This window comes from Narcine bancroftii, chromosome 4 (assembly GCF_036971445.1).
Source record: "Narcine bancroftii isolate sNarBan1 chromosome 4, sNarBan1.hap1, whole genome shotgun sequence".
Classification (NCBI taxonomy): Eukaryota; Metazoa; Chordata; class Chondrichthyes; order Torpediniformes; family Narcinidae; genus Narcine; species Narcine bancroftii.
Genome location: NC_091472.1, coordinates 84,437,133 through 84,459,774, shown reverse-complemented (window position 1 = coordinate 84,459,774; position 22,642 = coordinate 84,437,133). Strand labels below are relative to the sequence as shown.

General features: G+C 39.0%; 1 protein-coding gene across 4 annotated transcripts in view; it reads left to right on the top strand.

The window, feature by feature from the left end:
• Positions 1-22,642, top strand: part of macrod2 (mono-ADP ribosylhydrolase 2) — a 1,543,249-nt gene that overhangs the window by 355,348 nt on the left and 1,165,259 nt on the right. For all 4 annotated transcript variants that reach the window (XM_069931826.1, XM_069931823.1, XM_069931822.1 and 1 more), the window contains exon 5: positions 7,278-7,307. In XM_069931826.1, the coding sequence (XP_069787927.1) occupies positions 7,278-7,307 (30 nt within the window). The remainder of the gene's footprint in view (positions 1-7,277; positions 7,308-22,642) is intronic.

Below are 22,642 nucleotides of genomic sequence, written 5' to 3'. Positions count from 1 at the left end.
CAACAACAACCTTGTACTCAATGTCACCAAAATTAAGGAGCTGATTGTTGACTCTGGAAAGGAAAGCCAGAGGTGTACAATCCAGTCTTTGGAGTCATTATCTTGGAGGAAAATTTTTCCTGGACCCAACACATCAATGGCATCATGAAGAAAGCATGTCAGTGCCTCTACTTCCTCAGGAGTTTGCGGAGGTTAGGTATGACAACAGAAACCCTGGCAAATTTTTACGGAGGAGTGGAGGAAAGTGTGCTGACTTGCCACATCACAATCTGGTTTGGGAATACCAATGCCCCTGAGCATTAAGCCCTCCAAAAGGTAGTGGACATAGCCCAAGATATCACAGGCAAAACTCTCCCCACTATTGACTACATCTACAGGGAATGCTGCCGTCAGAGTGCAGCAGCAATCATCTAAGCCCCACACAACCCATCACACTTTGCTCTTGCTGCTGCCATCAGGAAAGAGGTATAGGTGCCACAAGACTTATGCCATCAGGTTCAGGAACAGCTGCTACCCATCCACCATCAGACTCCTCAACGACAAACTCAATCAGAGACTCATTTATGGACTTGTGCACTTTATTGATTTTCTTTTTGTTCTCTCTCTATTGCTCAGTCAGTTTGTTTTAATTTGTAATCTGTTTATAGTTTTTCATTTTTTTATATGATTTACGCAGTATACATTTTATTTTTTGACCTACCAATTAATGGTAATTCTGCCGTGCCCGCAGGAAAAAGAAATCTCAGGGTTGTATGTGATTTTGTGTGTGTACTCTGACAATAAATCTGAAATCTGTAATCTGATCAGCCCAAGCTCTACCCATGCGAGTATATTTCAAGTAATTCCCTGAGCTCTCATCTTGTAAGGCAGCCTCATGTGCGACACCTTGTCAAAGACCTTTTGAAAATCCAAATATACAATGTCCACTGCATTTCCTTTGTGGAACCTACTTGTGGTTTCCTCAAAAATTTGCTGTCTATTTATCAGGCAAGTTTTTCCCAAAGAAAACCATGCTGATTTTGGCCTATTTGTCATGTTCCTCTATGTATTCTGTAATCTCATCCTTGACAATAGAGTCCAACAACTCCCAACCATCGATGTTAGACTTACAGGCTTAAAATTTCCTTTATGTTGCCTCCCTCCCTTTTAAATAGTGGGGTGACCTTTGCAATTTTCCGGTCCTCCAGAACCATTCCAGAATCTATTTATTCTTGGAAGATCATTACTAATTCCTCCACAGTATCAATAGCTACTTCTTTCAGAGGGTGCTTTCCATCTTGTCTGGGAAACTTATCTACCCAAGCACCTTCTTACTGGTAATTATGACTGAACTCACATCTCTTCCCTGACACTCTTGAAAGTTGGGTGTTGTGCCAATGTCTCCCACAGTGAAGACTGATGCAAAATGCTCATTCACTTCTGCTATCTTCATGTCTTCCATTAGAATTTCTCTAGCATCATTTTCTACCGGGCCTATACCTACTCTCGCCTCTTTTACTCTTTTTAATATAGCTTAAAAAGCCTTTAGTATCCTTTTGAATATTATTTGTTAGCTCCTTTCAAAGTTCATATTTTCCTTCCTAATGACCTCTTAGTTGCCCTCTGAAAGCTTTTAAAAGCTTCCCAGTCCTCTATCTTCCCACAAAGTTCTGCTTCCTTGTACGCCCTCCCCTTTGCTTTTCCATTGGCTTTGACTTCTCTTGTCAGCCACAGTTGTCATTTTTCCATTAAAATGCAGGTATTTCTTCTTGTTTGGAATATACCTATCCTGCGCCTTCCTGGTTTATTGCAGTAACCCCCACCATTGCTGGCTGCCCTGTCATCCTCCCTGCTTGTGTGCCTTTCCCATCAACTTTGTCTCATTCCATGTAATGGAATATCACAAGCAAAACTCTCCCCACTATTGACTACATCTACAGGGAACGCTGCCGTCAGAGGACAGCAGCAATCATCTAAGCCCCACACCACTCAGCACACACTCTGTTCTTGCTGCTGCCATCAGGAAAGAGGTATAGGTGCCCCAAGACTCATACCATCAGGCTCAGGAACAGCTGCTACCCCTCCACCATCATCCCTCTGTAGTCCCCTTTATTCCGCTGGTATACTGACAGCTCTGATTTTAGTTCGTACAAAATCTATCATATTATGATACTGCCTCCTGAGGGTTCCCTTACCTTCAGTGCTCTCAACAACTCTGGTTCATTACGCAATACCCAATTCAGAATTGCCACTTCCCTGGTTGGCTCAGTCACAAGCTGTTCTCAGAATCTATCCTGAAGACATTTGATAAATTTCTTCACTTGGGATCCACCACCAACCTGGTATTCTCGATTAACTGCATTGAAATCCTCCTTGACTATTGTAACATTGCCCTTTTTGCATGCCTTCTTGATTTCTCTCTATTGATTGCTCACCACATTCTGGCTGCAGTTTGGAGGCCTGCATACTACTCCCATTAGTGTCTTTTTACCCTTACGGATTCTTAATTCTATCCACAGGGATTCTATTTTTTCTGATCTAATGCCTCCTCTCTCCAAAGATTTAATTCCCGCCTCTGCCTACCTTCCTGTCCTTCCGATACACTGTATATCCATGGATATTTAGTTCCCAGTTATTATCTTCTTTAGTCATGATTCGGTGATGGCCACAACCTGACAAATTCCAGCTGTGCTACAAGATTTCTTGTACAGTGGCATTTAAATACAAGGCTGTATTCAACACCCTTTTCAATTTTGTTTCCAATTTTCCCCAAGTTAATTTTAAAAAAAAATCTTACCCTTCCAACTTTGCTCTATTGGCTGTCTATTCTTTCTTACAATATCGCTACACAATGCATCGACCTGTGTGCCTTCTGCCCTATTCACCGCTTGTCGTCCTGTTTCCTATCCCCTTGCCAAACTAGTTTAAATCCTCCACAACTGCATTAGCAAATGTGCCCACCATGATATTGGTACTCCTTCCAATCAGGTGAAATCTATCCTTTTCGTACAGGTCAAACCTTCCCCAGAAGAGATCCAATGATCATGAATCCGAACCCCTGTTCCATGTGCCAACTCTTAAGTCATGCATTCATCTGCCATGACTTCCTATTTCAGTCTTCACTGGAACATGGTGCAGGCAGCAATCCTGAAATTACCACCCTTGAGGTCCTGCTTTTTTGGCTTCCTCTATAAGGACCTCATACCTGTTCCTATGTATGTCATTGGTACCAATGTAGATCATGACCTCTAGCTACTCACCCTCCTGCTTGAAAGTGAGGTGTCCCTACCCTGGAATCAGGAGGCAGCATACCATCTGGTAGTCTGTATCTTGTCCAGAGAACCTTCTATCAGTTCAAATTTCAGATTAATTGTCAGAGTACATACATGACATCACATAAAACCCTGAGATTCTTTTTCATGTGGCTGCTGCCGATCATAGGTGCTGCCATCGGTCACAGGACTTTAAATAAAATCATCATCGGCTCCTTTAATGGGGTGTTCAAAGCCTGTATGGGGTAGTTGGACCCTGTGGGAGTGGTGTGTCTCCGCTCTCTGTGGGTCTGGAGCAGTGGCAGCACTGGCCTTAGCAGCTCTGCCATTCATTCATTCCTGTCTATTTAATTATTTATGTCTCTCTGTATTTATTTGTCTATCTGTCCATTTATGCACTCATTCATTCTCGCAAAGATATTTTTTCAACAGCTAATACTTTTAGACAGTGCCAAATTTTATTTCTTAATGTCTGACGCAATGCAAATAATAAAAGTTGCAGAATGAACAGATGTAATTGTGGTTGCTGAGTACATTTCAGCTGGGAACCAAGTACAACTGTATAAAAGTGCAATGTGTTCCATGAGTGAAGAGTAAAATCTATCCACTGAAATGCTGCAGAGTGTTGAGGTACACTTAGACCAGTTCTGTTCCAAGATCAGGAATGGAGTTTAGTTCTTTTCCCCTTCAACATCTGTATGTTTTTATTACATAAGATTGCATAAGATATATAAAACAGAAACTGACCATTCTTCCATCAAATCTTCCAGTGTTCCCCTATTCACATTTTGCTAAGCTTACTTAACCTCCTCTTAAATATACCCTTTAACCACACCCACTGGTAGCAAGTTCCACATATTCAACACTTCTTGATTGAAAAAGAATCCACCGAGTTCCCTGCAGGAATTCTGGTGACCATCTTATTTATTATCAAAAAAGGAATGCTGGAGGAACTCAGCAGGTCAGGCATTGTTCATGGGTAGAAATGCTCAGCCAACCTTAAGAGTCCAAATCATTCATGTAAATTGTGAGCTGCAGTGCCCTGGCACCACCCTTTTTGAAATGTTACTACATACATAAACTGCAAATAGCTGCCTTTCCTTTCATGTTTAGCTTTTCTTCTTGAAGCTAGTTAGTAATCCATTCTGACTTTATTGGTCAATTTTTTGGTTAGTGTATTGAATGTCTTTTGAAACTCTTGGTACATTACATCTACTTGTAAATTTTTTTTGTAAAATTGTCAACAATTCACAGTCAATCATGCAAGACATAGAAGATTAACACACAGAGCAGCCCTTCAGCACACAATGTTGTGCCGACCGATATAAACCTACTCAACAATCTAAACCTTCCCTACCTCACCCATAACCCTCTTGCATCCATGTTAGAAAAAACCTTCCCTTTTCAATCCATGTAGGATATGATCAAAATTCCTATTTCTAGATAATTTAATCATTAGTGGTCATCAGATTTGAAGTAACAAAGGTGTTGGTGTGTAAAGAACAGCAGCTGGGTTGTTAGACAGCAGGGAGCCACTTGTCACAAGTGGTCTAGAAATTGATCACAGTAGCTCTCCAATGAAGCCATCATACTTTTCTGGGCATCACGATAAAAGGGAAAGGTGCACATCTGTATGCTTTCTCACTCTTTTGGAGACATTTCAAATCTTTTTGGTGCTAGTCAAAGCCTTTGGGGGGAAAAAGAATTGTGAATAGGACCAGCATTGGTCTCACCAGTACCGAATCTACATACTGTATAGATTTAAGGGTATTGTGTCAGCTACCCACCAATCTTCTCACACAAAAACTTTTTGAATTATGTAATATGCACTGCTATCCTATCCATGGGTTGTTTTAAAATGCATGATGCAATTATTCATCTTATTCCTCATCTTTTCATTGTTGACCTGTTTGACAGGTTGTAAATACCAGTTCCAGCATGCCTTTTTTTTCAACCGCATTGATAACGATGAATTTATTGTCATATACATTGCACAATGTACATATGTACCAAAATTTTGAACAAGTGCATTGTGAATTTTAAAAAATTGCAAAGCTACACACTAAATACTTAATTGAGTTAAAAAGATAAGAAATACATACAAAAATAGATAATACAGTTATCCTAGTACAAAAAAAAGTAACTTGGCAATAGTGCAGACAGTCCTTTTATGGTGTCAGAGCAGACCCAAATTAGTGTGACAAGAGAAAAGAAACTTTCATTGAACCTGGAGGTGCTGGTCTTCATGCTCTGCAAGAAAGTCGCAGTGAGAAGAGGTTGTATCTAGAGTGACAGAGGTCCTTTATGATGTTGGCTGCCTTCATGAGGTTGTGCCTCATGTAGATGCAGTCAGTGGATGGAAAGTCAGAACTTGTGATGGATCTGTCTATGCTTGTTACATTCACAGGAGTCTTCTGCATTCTGATGGGTCTGAGATCAAATTTATACCAGATGAAGAAGAATGGCAGATTTCCTGGAAGTCGTTTTAGTAATGAAACAGATGGGATTTTATGGTTTCAGTCATCAATACAGTGACAGGTTTTTAAAAAGTACAGATGTATTTAATTACTTGAATTTAAATTCCCTGCTTTCCACAGTAGCATTCAAATATGTCTTTGGATCAAGACACTAATTGTTCTCCATAACTTAACTACAATGCTGATACAATGTACCTGTACTGTATATCTTTTTCTTTTCCCTCAGTCACTCCCTTATGTCTTTATTCATCCATGGGATGATTGGTCTTTCCTTTCACAGCTACTCTGGATTTTATTGAACATTTTTAAATGTTCTTGTTGTTCTAAATTATTGTTTGCCAATATTGCAGCTTCCAACTTTATCTTCCCAGGTTCTCTTTCAGGCCACTCAAAATAAGCTTTCTCAATATATATTTCCTTTTTATTATATTTGTGTCTTTCTCCATTATTATCTTGTCTTCAAGAGCATTACAAAATATATAGAATAGCACAGGAAGACAAATAACAGTGTTTGAGTTCATGGGATGATGTGACAGGTATCGAAAGGATACACATCTGAAAGATTGAATCTGAATGAGTCACAAATGATCGTGCTGCCTCCTGGAAGGAAGGTTCAGTTCCTGAACTTGATTTGAAGCTTCTGACTATTCAGATTAACAAATTGCAATGTTGAAATAAAAATAAAATTCTCATCAAGTATTTGAAACTTTTTATCGTGTTTTGTGGAGGGATAAGCAACAGTGTCACCTATCAAGAGCCTCCTGGCTGGCTGCATCACATGTGGTACGGTTGCTGTAGAGAATTGGATCGGAGGACCATAGAGTCGATAGATAACCTTGCCCTTCTTCAAGAACAGTAATAAAAAAATAAATACTGTGGAAAAACAAGATGCTGGAAATATTCAGTAGATCATGAAAACATTCTCTTTTTGTTCCTTTGGGTACTGGGCTCTGTTTTCTGGAAATGTCTTTTGTTACATAAAAGGGCAGTCAGAATTTCAAAAGTAATTGAGGAGGTTAAGAAATTTCATCTACCAGTGGATGAACCTGGGATTTGATTCTCAAACCTGAGGCCAGATCATTCAGAGAAAAGTCAGGAAAGACCTGCTCCCAAAAAGTGGCTTGAATCACATAGTTACCCAATTAAAACACTCCGTGCTAGATTTTTAGTTGCTCTGCTTATAAATGGATTTGGCGCATTGGTGTGCAGATGGCGTTTGAATTGAAAGCAGCTTCAATCCCATGGAGTGGTGGCAAACCCTGAGGGGTTGAAGAGTTGACCCTTGAGCAAAATTGAGAATTGCTTTGCATCATATAAAATTCCTACAGATTATAAATTCTTTAATTGCTGTATTTTATGTTCACATCAGCACAAATAGATTATGTTCAGAATCTTGTTTATTTTGAATTTATGGAACAAGTTGAAATTGAGAGGTACATCAGTATCTAAAGCTTTCTCAATTATCTTGTTCAATATTGGCTTATTGATTATTGAGAGAAAGCAACATTTAAAATCTTTGGATATTGACTTTTTTTTTCATTTCTTGCAGCAAACAGAAGTCTGCTTGGAGGAGGTGGAGGTTAGTGTAAATTCTGCTCAGTTTTGTTGTTTTGTGGAAGTGCCTTTAACTGATGGTTCTGTTTTATATGTTCTGTAAATGATTATGATTATATGATCTGAATTTGCTGGTTTTTGACCACTTTTCCTGCACTAAATATAATATGGATATGTAAATGTAATAATTTTCATTTTCCATATATTCAAGTACAGTATTATCTCAGCTTCCATTTAAAATGGTTTATCAAAGTGAACCTAACTAACTTATCAATCTTGACAATTGAGATCGGAGATTCTTTTGTGTTCTTCATGTAGTTTGATAGCATTTTATTTCTTTCAGTTATTGATGGCACTAATTAATACCTAATATTTCATATTTCATTTCTAGTAATGAATTTCAAGGTCTTATTATCTTTCTAATAAATTAGGATGTTACTTATATTCTGTAGAACTGATAATTAATTGATGGAGGTCATGGCTTGTGTACCCATATCACTTGGTTTCCACAGGAAAAAATAAATGAAAATAGTTTTCATGAAAAAGATCACCATTTCAGGGTCTGTATTTGCAGAAGGTTAAGTTAAGTTAAGTCTCATTTATTTGTCGTCATAGCATAAACATTGCAGTGTGCAATGAAAACGAGATAGCGTTTCTCCAGACCATAGAGCTGGTTATTTATATGGCTAAATTATATTGGAAACTTTTTTATAAATAACATTATTTATAAATATCATGTTACATATGCTAGCCCTGTGTCCTGGAGTTCAGAAGCCTCACGGCTTGGGGACAAAGCTGTCTCGTAATCTCGTCATGTGGAGTCCTTCAGAATGTTTATGGCTTTCCGGAAACAGCAGCCATTATAAATGTCTATCATGGCAAGGAGAGAGACTCAGCAGTCTTTACTATCCGCTGCAGGGACTTGCGTTCTGGGATGGTGCAGTCCCCGAACCAGGCAGTGATGCAGTTACATAGGATGCTCTCAATGCATCCCCTGTAGAATTTAGTGAGGGTGGAGGGTGGCAGCTGGACTTTCCTTAACCTCTGCAGGAAGTAAAGGAGTTGTTGGGCCTTCTGGCAATGGATCTGATGTTGGTGCACCAAGAGAGATTCTCCGCCAGGTACGCGTCGAGGAATTTGATGCTCTTGACTACCTCGACAGTGGAGCCGTCGATGGTCAGTGGAGAGTGATTCCTGGGCTCTCCTGAAGTCAACCACCATCTTTTTTGTTTTGTTGGCGTTCAAGTGTAGATTGTTATCTCTGCACCAGTCTGTTAGTGTTTGCACCTCCTCTGTAAGCTGACTCATCGTTCTTGCTTATGAGCCCCTCCATGGTCATGTTGTCCACGAACTTAATGATGTGATTAGAACTGTATCTCGCTGCACAGTTGTGGGTCAGCAGGGCAAACAGCAATGGGCTGAGCACACAGCCCTGGGGGGCTCCTGTGCTCAGTGTGATACTGTTTCCGAGCCAGACTGACTGAGGTCTTTCAGTCAGGAAGTCGAGGATCCAGTTACAGAGGATGATGTTTAGGCACAGCAGGTTCAACTTCCTAATCTGGTGCTACAGCATAATTGTGTTGAAAGCTGAGCTGAAGTGTTTGAACAGCATTTGAACCTACGAGACTTTATTTTCCAGGTGGGTGAGGGCTAGGTGAATCTTTGTGGCAATGACATCATCTGTAGATCAGTTGGGATGGTACGCAAACTGCAGGGGGTCCATTGAGGGGGGCACCTGAGTCTTGATGTGCTCCATGACTAACCTCTTGAAGCACTTCATGATGGTGGGTGTGAGTGCGACAGGATGGAGGTGTTGAGACATGACACTGAAGGCTTCTTCTGCATAGGTATGCTAGTGGCCACCTTGAAGCACGTTGGTACAATGGCATTGCTCAGGGAGATGTTGAAGATGTCTGTGCGGATGTCAGCTAATTGGTCCACACGTCCTCTGAGCATCCTGCCATTGATGTTATCTGGTCCCACAGCCTTACGATGATTGATCTTCAGCGCATCCTTCTCACTTCAACCCCTGTGAGACACAGTGGCTGTTCGTATGGGGGAGGTGTGGACTTCCTCGCCACAACATAATTTTTCAAGTCATTCAAAGTGTCCGGGAGAGAGGCATCCCCAACACAGGCAGCTGGTGTGGCTTTGTGGTTGGTGATGGCATGGATACCCTCTTACATGTGCCATGTGTTGCCACTGTCCCACAAGTGACTCTGAATCCTCTGGGCATGAGCCCTCTTTGCCTCCCTGATGGATTTGGACAGCTTGGCTCTTGCTTTGGCCAAGACTGCCTTGTTGCTTGCTCTGAAGGCAGAGTCATGGTTCTTCAATAGCACCCCCACCTCTGCAATCATCCATGGCTTCTGGTTGGGGCGTGTAGTGATGGTCTTGGGCATGGTGTATTCCCATCTGTTGCTGCACCCTTAAACATGTGCCAGTCAATGATCTTGAAGCAGTCCTGAAGGGCAGAGATGGCTCCTGCTGGCCAGGTCTTTACCTGCTTTGTGGCTAGTCTGGAGTGTCTGATGAGCGGTCTGCATGTTGGGATTAGCATTACAGAGATGTGATCTGAGTAGCTGAGGTGGAGGCAGGGCTCTGCCCAATATGGATCGGGGATTTTCATGTACATATGTCCAGCGCGCTCGGTCTCCCCTCTCATTGCAAAATCCACATACTGCTGGAATTTTGGAAGCATGGTTTTAAGGTTCACATGGCTGAAATCTTCAGCCACAATGAGCAGACCATCAGGGTGTGTATTCGGTAGTTCATTAATGGCCCCATACAGTTCAGTGAGCACTTCCTTGGCATTTGCGCTGGGGGGTGGGGCGTGTGTACACTCCGACTAAATGGACTATGGTGAATTCCCATGGTAGATGGAATGGTCTGCATCCGACAGCTACATGTCTCAGAACTGGTGAACAGTGTCTGGTGAACGTAACGGCATCCTTATTCCATTCTATATTGACGAAAATGCACAATCCCCTGCCGCGGTCTTTGCCACACAGTGCAGCGGCCCTATCCACCCAAAACAAAGTGAGCCCATCCAGCTGGATGGCAGTGTCCAAAAAGACGAGAATGCAGAAGTCCCTGTTCTCATGCTGTGCAGATCTCTGGAGTCAGATGTAGTCCATTTTGTTGTCCAGAGAGCACACATTAATGGGTAGGATGGATGGGAGAACTTGTCAATATGGGTTTTCTCTCAGCCTAGAATGTACCTCTGCTCGCTTGCCATGTTTCCTCCTCCTCTTTCATGTGCTTCCCTCACCCTGTCTCCAACAGCCACCCTCAGCTCCCTGCTAGTTGCTCCTTTCAGCTCCCTGTAGGCGCCTTTCAATGGCTCCCCAACAGCTCTGCGTTCTCAAGGCTATGTGTCGGCTCTACAACCTACTTGAGTCCAAGGCTTTGGGGCTTAGTCAAGTAAGTAGGCCCCAGTTGCTTTCCACACCTCCCCAACCTTGGTGGCTCCAATCAGCAGCTCCTGTCCCGGCTTCTGTTGACTCCCTGTTGGCAACTCCCATCCCGGCTCTGCACTCCTGTGACCTGTGTCAGCTCCACGAGCCACGCGAGCCTGATGCTTTTTGGCCTAGTCCTTGGAACAGGCTCGGGACCCTACCCTCGGCTCCTTGCCAGCAGCTCCCATCCCGTTGGCTCCGTGCTCCTGAGATTCCCCATCAGCTCCACGACCTACTGGAGCCCGTGGTCTTGAGGCCTAGTCTGTGGAGCAGTCCCAGGTTGCGCAGTTCCTTCTTCAAGTCTTTGGGAAGGTAAGTACTTTCCTTCTCAACCTAAACAAGGGGGCGCGGCGAGATGCCGTAGAGACTAGACGTGTAATCCCTGTCCTCCCTGGTCAGACTTTTAAGTACCCATTTTTTAACCCTTTAATTTTAATTTTTTTAATTTTAATTTTTAGTTTGATATTTTGGTGAGCCATTATGGCTGCTAATGTAAAAAAAAAACCAAGTCTCAGTTACAAAAGAAAATACAGTTTTGAAGTGCAGACGAATTGGGGCCTAAACGACTTGAAGCAGCCTCGGATTCGTTTTCAGCGATTCCCAAGCCTCAACGATCACCGGTGGGGTCAAAATTTAAAGTAACAGCTACTCACCAGTCTCAAGATGGCGCTGGTTCGATCCATTTAGCAGAGGAAGGAGCGCGCTCCCGAGAAGTTGGGCACGAGGCTGGAGGCTTGTTACAAAGAATAACCCCGTTGGAAGAGATGGGAGCGCGGAGGAAGAGGACTGTGACAGTAGACACGCAGTCTATAGCGACTGTGGGCTTGAGTAGCGCTGCAAATTACGGAGGATTCCGTAATTTTATTTTTAAAATTGTCTGCGGGGGGAGGGCAGCGACGACCCCCTGAGGAAGTTGGGGGGTCGTCATTGGGTGTCCAAACTCGCAGCAAAACGACTTGAATGCTGCCTTTTGAAGTACAACCAGAAGAAGACATACCTTACTCAACCACTGCACAGGAAATGGAAGAAGAGCTGGAAGAAAGTGAGTTACAAATTACGGAACTGGATTCTGCATTTCAAATTGCATTTCAGCCTGTTTAAATGATGTTTGAAGGTATTGCTTCTTATTTGGATATCATTACTGGTCAATTGAACCAGCTGGTTCAAATTAATACTGATATGAGTTCAGACCTAACTATGGTTAAGGCAGAAGCTAAAGAAAATTGGGAAAACTTTAAAAAATTTGAAGCTTCCTTTTCTGAATGTAAACAACAGGCACAATCCAATACAGAAACAATAATAAAGGAGGAAAATTCAGTTAAAGATTTAGGAGCCTGGGAAAGAAAATTAACAAAAAAAATAGACTATTTGAAAAATTAAAGCAGAAGAAATAATGTGAAAATTGTGTGTTTGCCAGAAGGTATAGAAGGTCAATATCCTGTCAATTTAAAAAAATTTGGATTCCCCAGATGTTAGGGGAAGAGTCTTTTCCTGATGGATTGGTATTGGAAAGAGCACATAGAGCTTTAAGAAGAACACCCTTAACTGGTCAATCTCCACGAGCTGTGATAGTTCGTTGTATGAATTGTTTGGATAGAGAGACAATTCTTCGACTTGCAGTTCAAAATGCAAGACAAAGGCAAGCTTCAATGATGGTTCAGTTTTCTTCTACCCTGATTTGAGTCAAGATGTCATCAGACGGCGACGTGAATTTAATCCAGTTAAAGATGTTTTATGGCGCAAAGGTTACAAATTTGCTTTTCGTTACCCTGCTGTGTTGAAAGTGTTTTAGGGAAACTATCAGTCTCAATTCTTTGAGAGTGAGCATGAAGCAATGGTTTTTGCTAATTCATTACCAGATGTCAGAGGACAAAGATGTCCACCATTATCTCCTAAAAGAAAATCTGTCGGTCTTAGAAATGGGGAAAAATGGCAGAAGTGGAAAGAACGGGAATAGAAAGAGTTAATCTTCTCTTGAAATGAGTTCACCATCTGGACTGGAATCTCAAGGCTGATTTTTTTTTTGTAATATGTTAATATTTTTGATTGGCTGGCTGGGGAGGAGGGGATTGCACTAACTTCTTTGTTAGTCATCAGTCACTAGTGGGTAATCCACACCCAGTTTTTTTTAGGGAGTTACTACCTTTTGGTAGTTTTTTTGTTGTTTTTCTTTTTTCTTATTAACGAATATTATTTTTATTTGGAGGGCCTATATATTTTAATTTGGGGGTCCTATATATAAAAAAAATTCTTTCTTTCTTATTATTAATTTTGTGATTATTTTTGGTATTTAGTAATTGTATTAGATATGTCAAATTTGAAATTTGCTACTTTTAATGTTCAGGGATTAAACAACCCGATCAAGTGTAAGAGAGTTTTGGCTGATATCAAAAAAGATGAAAATTGATATTGTTTTTTTATAGGAGACACATTTGAATGAAAAAGAAAGTATGAAATTGAAGAGGGACTGGGTTGGACATGTTTTTTTTTCTTAATTTATCTTTAAAGCTAAGGGAGTAGCAATTTCGATACATAAAAATCTATCTTTTGAATTACAATCAATGGAAATGAATGCAGGTCGTATTCTTAAATTGAATTGTAAGATTTTCAATAAATTTTGGACTTTACTCAACATTTATGCACTGAATGTGGATGATGAAGCATTTATTTCAGATTCATTTTTGCTTCTGGGACAAGCTAATTAAAATGTTCTGGTTGGAGGACATTTTAATTGTGTTTTGGAACCTTTATTAGATAAATCTCCAAAAAATGTTAAAAAAAAATCCAAAATGGCAATTCAAATTCGAGCTTTGATGAAAGATTTTAATTTAGTGGACATTTGGTGACGTCTCAACCCAACAGAGAAGGATTTCTCTTTTTATTCATTTAGACATGAATCTTTTTCTAGAATTGATTTTTTTTAGTATCGGCACATTTACAGGGGAAAATACTGGAAACTAAATATAAAAGTAGGGTAATTTCAGATCGTTCTTTGTTGTATTTTACTTATGAGAGTTCTGAAAAAGTTCGCGTAGCTTCTCGTCGGAGATTCAATACGATGTTAAAAAAAGCGGAATTTATTGAATTTTTAAAAAAAACAAATCAATTTCTTTTTGGAAGAGAATGTTAACTCCGTTCAGAGTAAATTTATATTGTGGGATGCTATGAAAGCTTACTTGAGAGGTCAAATAATTAGTTATAACTCTAAGGTTAAAAAGAATTATTCGACCGAGAGCCTTGAATTAGAGAAACAGATTGTTGAATTAGAAAAGGAATTTCAAAGAGATGTGACAGAAAATCAGAAGATAGAGTTGTCCAGATTGAAATTGAAATACAATACGTTGCAATTTTATCAATTTGAATGCTTGATTAATAGATCTAAACAATGGTATTATGAATGGGGTGAGAAAGCGCATAAGGTACTTGCATGGCAGTTAAAGAAAGAACAGGTATCAAGGGTTATTAATGCAGTCATACGAATTTCGACTGTTACTTACAAACCTTGTGAGATTAATGATGAGTTTTATTCATTTTATAAGAAATTATATACTTCTGAGCGAAAACAGGAGAGCGGATCGATTGACTCCTTTTTATCAATGTTGAAATTACCGGTATTAGAAGAAGAGGATATATTGGAGCTGGAGGCTTCTTTTACTGATTTAGAAATTAAATTGGCTATGTTGGAAATGCAGAATGGAAAATCATCTGTTGATGATGGGTTTTTGGTTGAATTTTATAAGGTATTTTATGATGATTTATCTACAGTGTTTGGAGATGTGTTACGACAGATTAATGAACATTATGATCGACCTGAATCATGCTCTAATGCTTTAATTATTGTAATTCCTAAGAAGGATAGAGATCCGTTGAAGGTCTTCATACAGACCAATTTCTTTGTTAAATGTAGACTATAAAATAATAGCTAAAGTACTAGCGAATCGATTGGCTAAATTTTTACCTAAGTTGATACATGTTGATCAAACAGGTTTCATAAAGAATAGATATGCTTCAGATCATATTCTTCGAGTGATTAGTTTGATTAATAAATATCGACAGTGCCCTGACCATCTGATGGTGATATCTCTCGATGCAGAGAAGGCTTTTGATAGAGTTGAGTGGAACTTTTTATTTAAAGTTTTAGAGAAATTTATGTTTGGTCATTCTTTTATTGGTTGGATTAAAGCTTTATGTAATAAACCAACAGCCAGGTTATTGACAAATGATCAGATTTCGGAACCTTTTAAATGAACTCGTTCAACTTGACAAGGTTGTCCTTTGTCTCCAGCTTTGTTTGCATTAGTAATTGAACCTTTAGCACAGCTGATATGACAAAATACACAGATGCAAGGTGTGAGAGTTTTAGATGAGGAGTATAACATTAATCTATTTGCTGACGATGTACTGGTGTATTTAACAAACCCAGCTCAGTCACTTTTGCACTTGAAGGAATGTTTAACACAATATGGATCTTTGTCTGGATATAAAGTTAACTGGGGAAAAAAGTGAAATTTTACCGATAGGCAAAGGAAATTATTCAGTTTATAAGAATATTATTAATTTGAAATGGACTGATCGAATTAAATATTTGGGTATAAATGTGGATGTTGATTATCAATCTTTATATAAATTAAATTATGTACGTTAATGAAAGAGATCAAAGCTGATTTGATTAGTGGAAGGATCTTCCTATAAATTTAATTGGAAGAATAAATACAATTAAAATGAATATCTTTCCATGCATACAATATTTGTTTCAGTCAATTCCGTGTTTACTTAATAAGAATTTTTTCCGAGATTTAAATAAAATGGTTAGGGAATTTTTATGGAAGGGTAAATTTCCGTGAGTAGCTTTGAATAAGTTAACTTGGAAATATGCATTAGGGGGATTACATTTCCCACATTTTCAAAATTATTATGAGGCAGCTCAACTTAAATTTATTAGTTCATTAATGGATTTGGAATGGCCCCCTAGTTGGGCTAAAATTAAGATGGTGAATATTTTTGAATTTGAAATACATCGATTTTTGTTTCGGTGGAATTTAAATTTATCACAACAATATAATGTGCCTATACTAAAGTATTTAATGAAGTTATGGATGAGGAAAAATAGAACGATAGGTTCTAAGGGTAAATTATTGACCTTAACATCATTATATAATAACCAACTTATTCCTTTTTCAATGTATAATCAATGCTTATTACATTGGAAATCTAAAGGTATAAAAAATGAGGGAAGATTTCTTTATTCGTTTATTATCAACTTCGATCCTTAGTAAATAAATATTTGGTAGAGATATGATTTTACCTAAATTGACTACATTTGAATCTTTTCTTGTGATATATTTCATTGATGTACCAAATATTACAGGAGAATATGGAAAAAAAGGGATGGGATAGATCTAAGATTAAATGGAAAAAGGATATTAATTTTACTTTTTCCATGGATGACTGGTTAGATATTTGTCATGATAGTGTTACTAGATTGATAAATGTTCGTTATGCCATGGTTAATTACAATTTTTTACATCAATTATATATAACACCTGAAAAGTTTAAAAAATATATGGTTTTAGTGAATCAGATTCTTGTTTTAGATGTGGTAATTTGGTTGGAACTTTTTTTCATGCTGTTTGGTTATGTGCACACATAAATTTAAGTTGAGCTGCCTCATAATAATTTTGGAAAGCAATTCAATTGTTTTTGGAACATTTGTATAAGATTAAAATACTTCTAGACCCGACAATATTTTTGTTGGGTAAGTTGAAGCCTTTGAAAGATTTGGGATTAGATAAATTTCAGATTGCTTTTGTATATTTAGCTTGATCTGTAGCAAAAAAAATGTATAGAAAGTATATGGGAAAATGCTAATGTGATTGATATTAATAGATGGCATAATGAGATGAAAACTTGTTTGGTAATGGAAAAAATCACGTATGTTTTACATGATAATTGTTCTATTTTTCTTAATAAGTGGTCTTTGTATTCAGAATATTTACATTTAGATTTACTTTGATTAGATTTTAGTAAATATATTTCAATTTATATTTTGTTTTTTTTTTCTCTTTGGCTCTCCTAAAGAGAGCTGGCTGAGAGGGGGAAGGGTGGGGGGGTTCTTTTTTTTCTCTTTTCTTTTTTTATATAATTTTTAAAAATTGTTCACAATATGTACTTTTTTTTCCTATATGTAATAACCTTGTTGAACGAATAAATAAAGTTGTGAAAAAAAACCTAAACAAGCTAACTCATTTGATGAAAGTACCAAGTACAAGATTGGTACAAGAGGAATTGAAAGAGCAGATGCTGTGAGTTTGTTTCTTTGCCTGGATAATCCCAACCCATAGAAACATAGAAGATAGAAGCAGGAGTAGGTCATTTGGCCCTTCGAGCCTGCTCCGCCATTCAATGAGATCATGGCTGATCTTAAAGTTCAGTACCCCGTCCCCGCCTTCTCTCAGTAACCCCTAATTCCCTTATACTGAAGAAATATATCTAATTCCCTCTTAAATATATTCAATGAACCTGCCTCTACTGCTCTCTGTGGCAATGAATTCCACTGATTCACCACCCTCTGGGTAAAGAAATTCCTCCTCATCTCGGTTCTAAATGGTTTGCCTATTATCCTCGAACCATAGCCCCGGGTTCTGGACTCCCCCACCATTGGAAACATCCCCTCTGCATCCATTCTGTCCAGTCCTGCCAGAATTTTATATGTCTCTATGAGATCCCCTCTCAATCTTTTAAAATCCAGTGAGTACAGTCCCAATTTGCGCAATCTTTCCTCATAAGTCATTCCTGCCATTCCAGGTATCAGCCTGGTGAATCGCCTCTGCATTCCCTCCATTGCAAGAACATCCTTCCTCAGATAAGGTGACCAAAACTGCACACAATACTCGAGGTGTGGTCTCACCAAGGCCCTGTACAGCTGCAGTAAGGTATCCTTGTTCCTATACTCAAACCCTCTTGATATGAAGGCCAACATACCATTTGCCTTTTTAACTGCCTGCTGTACCTGCATGCTCGCCTTCAGTGATTGGTGCACAAGAACCCCTAGGTCTCTCTGCACTTCCCCATCTCCCAATCTATTGCCATTCAAATAGTAATCTGCCCTCCGGTTTGTATTACCAAAGTGGATTACCTCACATTTATCCACATTGTAGTGCATTTGCCATGTATCTGCCCAGTCTCCCAATTTATCCAAATCACACTGGAGCTTCCTGACCCCCTCTTCAACCCCTCCTAGCTTACTGTCATCTGCAAATTTGGAGATATTACATCCAATCCCCTCATCTAGATCATTAATATAAATTGTGAACAGCTGGGGTCCCAGTACAGATCCCTGTGGCACCCCACTGGTCACCGCCTGCCACTCAGAAAATGAGCCGTTTATCCCAACTCTCTTTCTTCTATCTGCCAGCCAGTTCTCAATCCCCCAATCCCATGAGCCTTGATTTTGCATGCCAGTTGTTTATGTTGGACCTTATCGAAGGCTTTTTGGAAATCCAGGTACATCATATCCACTGGCTCTCCCCCATCTATTTTACCTGTCACCATCTCAAAGAATTCCAATAGATTTGTCAAGCATGATTTACCTTTTGTAAATCCATGTTGACTTTGTCCGATCGCTTCTCTGCTAGTCATATGCTCCGCTATTACATCCTTAATAATGGATTCCATCATTTTACCCACTACTGATGTAAGGCTCACCGGCCTATAATTCCCCGCTTTTTCTCTACCCCACTTTTTAAATTGTGGGGTAACATTAGCTACCTTCCAATCCATGGGTACTGGTCCTGAGTCTATCAAGTTCTGGAAAATAATTCTTAAAGCATCTGCTATCTGAATGGCCACTTCTTTAAGTACCCTAGGATGTAGATTATCAGGCCCTTGGGATATATCGGCCTTCAATCCCTTCAATTTCCTCAAGACCATGTCCTTAGAGATACTGATTTCTTTCATCTCCTCCCTTGCATTAGTCTCTATGTTTCCCAACATCCTTGGGAGGTTATTTGTATCCTCTCTTGTGAAAACAGAACTAAATTAAGAATTTAATTGGTCTGCCATTTCCTATTTCCCATTTTATATTCCCCTGATTCTGACTGCAAGGGACCTACTCTGGATTTCACCAATCTTTTCCTCTTGACATATCTATAAAAGCTTTTGCAGTTGGTTTTTATGTTTTCCGCAAGCTTACTTTCGTAATTTATTTTTGCCCTCTTGATTAATCCCTTTGTCCTCTTTGCTGCATCTTGAACTGTTCCCAGTCTTCGGATTTAGTACCTTTTTTGGCCAATTGATATGCTCTCTCTTTGGACCTAATGCTGTCTCTAATTTCCTTTGTTATCCACGGTTGAGTCACCTTTTTTGGTTTATTTTTATGCCAAACCGGTATAAACGATTTCTGCAATTCTTCCATTAGGTCTTTGAATGCTTTCCATTGTCTATCCACAGTCAACCCCCCCCCCCCCATAAACACCACCCAATCAATCTTACTCAACTCCCGTCTCATACCATCATAATTCCCTTTATTTAAATTCAGGACCTTAGTCTCAATTTTAATTTCTTCACTTTCCATGTCGAGTGAGAATTCGATCATATTTTGATCGCTCCTACCCAAATACCCATGGGCATAATTTAAGAGGAAGGTCACCAATATGAAATGAGGAAAAAGTTCTTCTCTCAAACATTTTTTTAAAAATTCACCATCACAGATTCTTTGAAGATGAACTTACACAATCTGGCAGATTTGCAGGCATCAAGGGATATGGAAAAGAAAAAGAGCGCAATTTAAGTGAAAGATCAGCCATGATCATATTAAATTCAAAGTAGTCTCAAGGAACATTGTTTTTTGAGAATAGGCAGCAGAGAGATAGTTAATTTAATTCAACCTACTGAGGTTCCTATGAACCTTCTCCCAGCTCCATTAGTACAACCTTGTATCCCTAACTCCTTCATATACATGTGGAACCTCTTTTGAATATATCTGCATAATGTCTCATCCACTCCTACAAAAAACTTGCAGAATACTTCTCTATCTTGAACCTTTTTTTTGTTGTCTAAAGTTGTTGAATGTGTTGAAACCTCATGTATCTGCTCCCATCTTTCTCTGTGCTCGTTCATTGAATTTCCCATGGTAGGCTTTTACTGTGGTTGCAATATCAAAATGTGTTCTACATTCCTCATTGTGTTTTGGAGCCTTTGTCACAGTTGACAACATTGTCTACCTTCAGTGCCTTTCTAGGTCCACAGTCATTTAGTTCCATTTTCATCCGTCCAGTTGTAGATGGTAAATCACCTGCGATGAGTTCCCTTACTGCTCCCAAACTGTTATATCCTGTGATCCCCAAGGATCTATTCTCAGTCACAGTGCCACATTAAGGCATTGCGGGGCCTATAGCATTTATTTTAAAGGGCCCCTAAATTTTGCCAGCTGGCACATGCGTAATGAGGGGGAAGTGTGACAGACCACCCCCCCTCCCCCGAGAGAATTTCTGATGGTGACCCTGTATGTCTGTTTTGCTAAGTTTGAAATAGTCTTAATTATTCTTAACAAAATTTTGCTAGCTTTCTCAGTGATTATATTCAGTGATTTCCAGTGGCATATTTAGGGAACATGGCACCTATGGCAAGCACTAAAATTACGCGCCCCCCCCATTAAAACTCACTTACATATTTTGCACTTACACTTTCACTGAAATTGTGCCGCCACTTTACCCTTCCCTCGCCTGTTAAAACTTACTTACACATTTTGTTAAAACGTATGGCGGCAGCAGTGGCTGGCTCAATACAGACAGCCAGAGCTAGGAGCAAGTCAGTCAGGTGAGGAGAGGACAGTGATGATTCCCCCCCCCCCCCCCCCACCTTTAAGGTTAGCAATTTTAGCCAATTATCACCTTTAATCTGGGTTATTAACACAGACTATCAGTGTGGTATCTCATAGCCGCTGCACAAAGATGAAAACAAAAATGTTTCTCATAATTCATAGTACATAAATGTGGGTCCCTTGAAAATTCAGGGCCCGTAGCATATGCTACTTTCACGACTACGTTAATCCAGCCTTGCTCAATCACTTTCTGTTTCTCGGCATTAGCATTTGGAAACACACCACTTGAATGTTGATTTTCAGGTTGACTACAATACCAAATTTCTTCACCTCTCCACATTGTTTGTCTGACTCTCAACACTGGACAAACTGAAATTGCTTTCATTATTAAGACTGAAGCTGCTGTCTTCATTTTCAGCCATAACGATCAGCCCTCTCCATGGCACTTTATAGAAATGCAATCAAAATGTCTTTACCATTGTGTTGCTGCCTTTGGCCCTAAATGAGCATTGGGTTAAATAATTCATCACCATTAGCTTTATTGTCTTGGAGTAAGGTAATAGGCCCTAAGCCCAACTCATCCATGCTGACCAAATTCCCACATGAGCTCGACCCAATGTTTGGCCCCTACCTCTCCAATCCTTTCCTATCCAATGTACAATGTGATATGAAAGGTTATTGTCATATGCATAAGTACAATATACAGATTATGTAAAATTTTTATTCGCTGCAGCTATGTAGATGCATAAGTATAGTATAAATTAACCACAATGTGCCATGAGACAGAGAAAGAGATAATAAATGTAAAAGGATAGATAAATAAATATTCACAGTTACAGTTGACGGAAGAAATGTTTCCCTAGATCTTTTGAAGGATACCGGAATAGTTATGGTTAGGGTACTTTCGAGAGTTTCAAGAGCTAATAGCTGTTTGGGGAAAAAAAAGCCTGTTGGCGTTTTAGGTTTCTGTATATTCTGCCTGAAAGTAGCAGCAAGAAGAGATTGTGATCAGGGTGATAGGAATGAAGTTTTTTTCCACTGGCTACCAGACTCTTGAATCTTCCCTTGTTACATTAACATGGACTACTCCAACTCCACGCAAGGACTTTGTGCACTATTGAAAAGCCACTTTCTTTTGCACTGGGATAACTGTGAATATTTTTCATATGTCGTTTGGATTTATTGTCCATTTTAATTCAATTATGTATACCATTGTACTTGTTTATTTTTGTATCATTATTTGCATTATTACTCGAGTTGAAAAATCTGCTCAATTTCATTGTCGATATTCTGTACAATCTAATATAAATACTAGAAGTTTAATATTTTGTGTTTTGGCTGAGATAGTTATAAATAGCTAGCTTATTGATTAAACTTTAGTTGCTGTCAGGGCATAGTTAGTCAAAAGTCTATTAGAAAAGAAAATGATAGCCACCCCCCCCCCCCCCCCCGCCATAAAAGATATTCTGACAAAAATTTATTGTTTCTTTAATGCAGGAAATTGCTAGTCATCTTACATGCTTATTTATAATTGTATCAGCTTTAGAGTTTTGGTCAATTATTCAACTGTTCATGAAGTAATTATCCTAAATGATGGGTATCATTTTGGTGTCACTGATCTCCAAAATAATATCAATTTGTTGAATTTATGTATGCCATTAATTTTTTAATGATAAAAAGTAATTATAAAATATGGATGATAGATCTGTGTTAATATAATATATAATTTAAGAATATGGTGCTTCACGATTCTATAAAACTGTCTTTAAGAAAAATATAACTATGGTAAGTGTAGCTGTTCACAGTGAGGGGTCTGATTATTATACCAGTTAACATGACACCCTCTGATCTACACTCAAGGGCAAGAGCTTATTCACATCTACTCTATTTATTCCCCTTATAATTTTAAATACCTCTATGAGATGGAAGAGATGGATAAGGAATGAAAATTGTACTTCCCTTACTTCTATCAGAGAGCTACCTTTCTTAGCCCATCTCCCCCTACTACTCCTCAATGCCTTTCTCTTCTACGTTCCCATCTGTATCCATCTATTATCTCTTACCTGTTAGCCTGTACTTCTC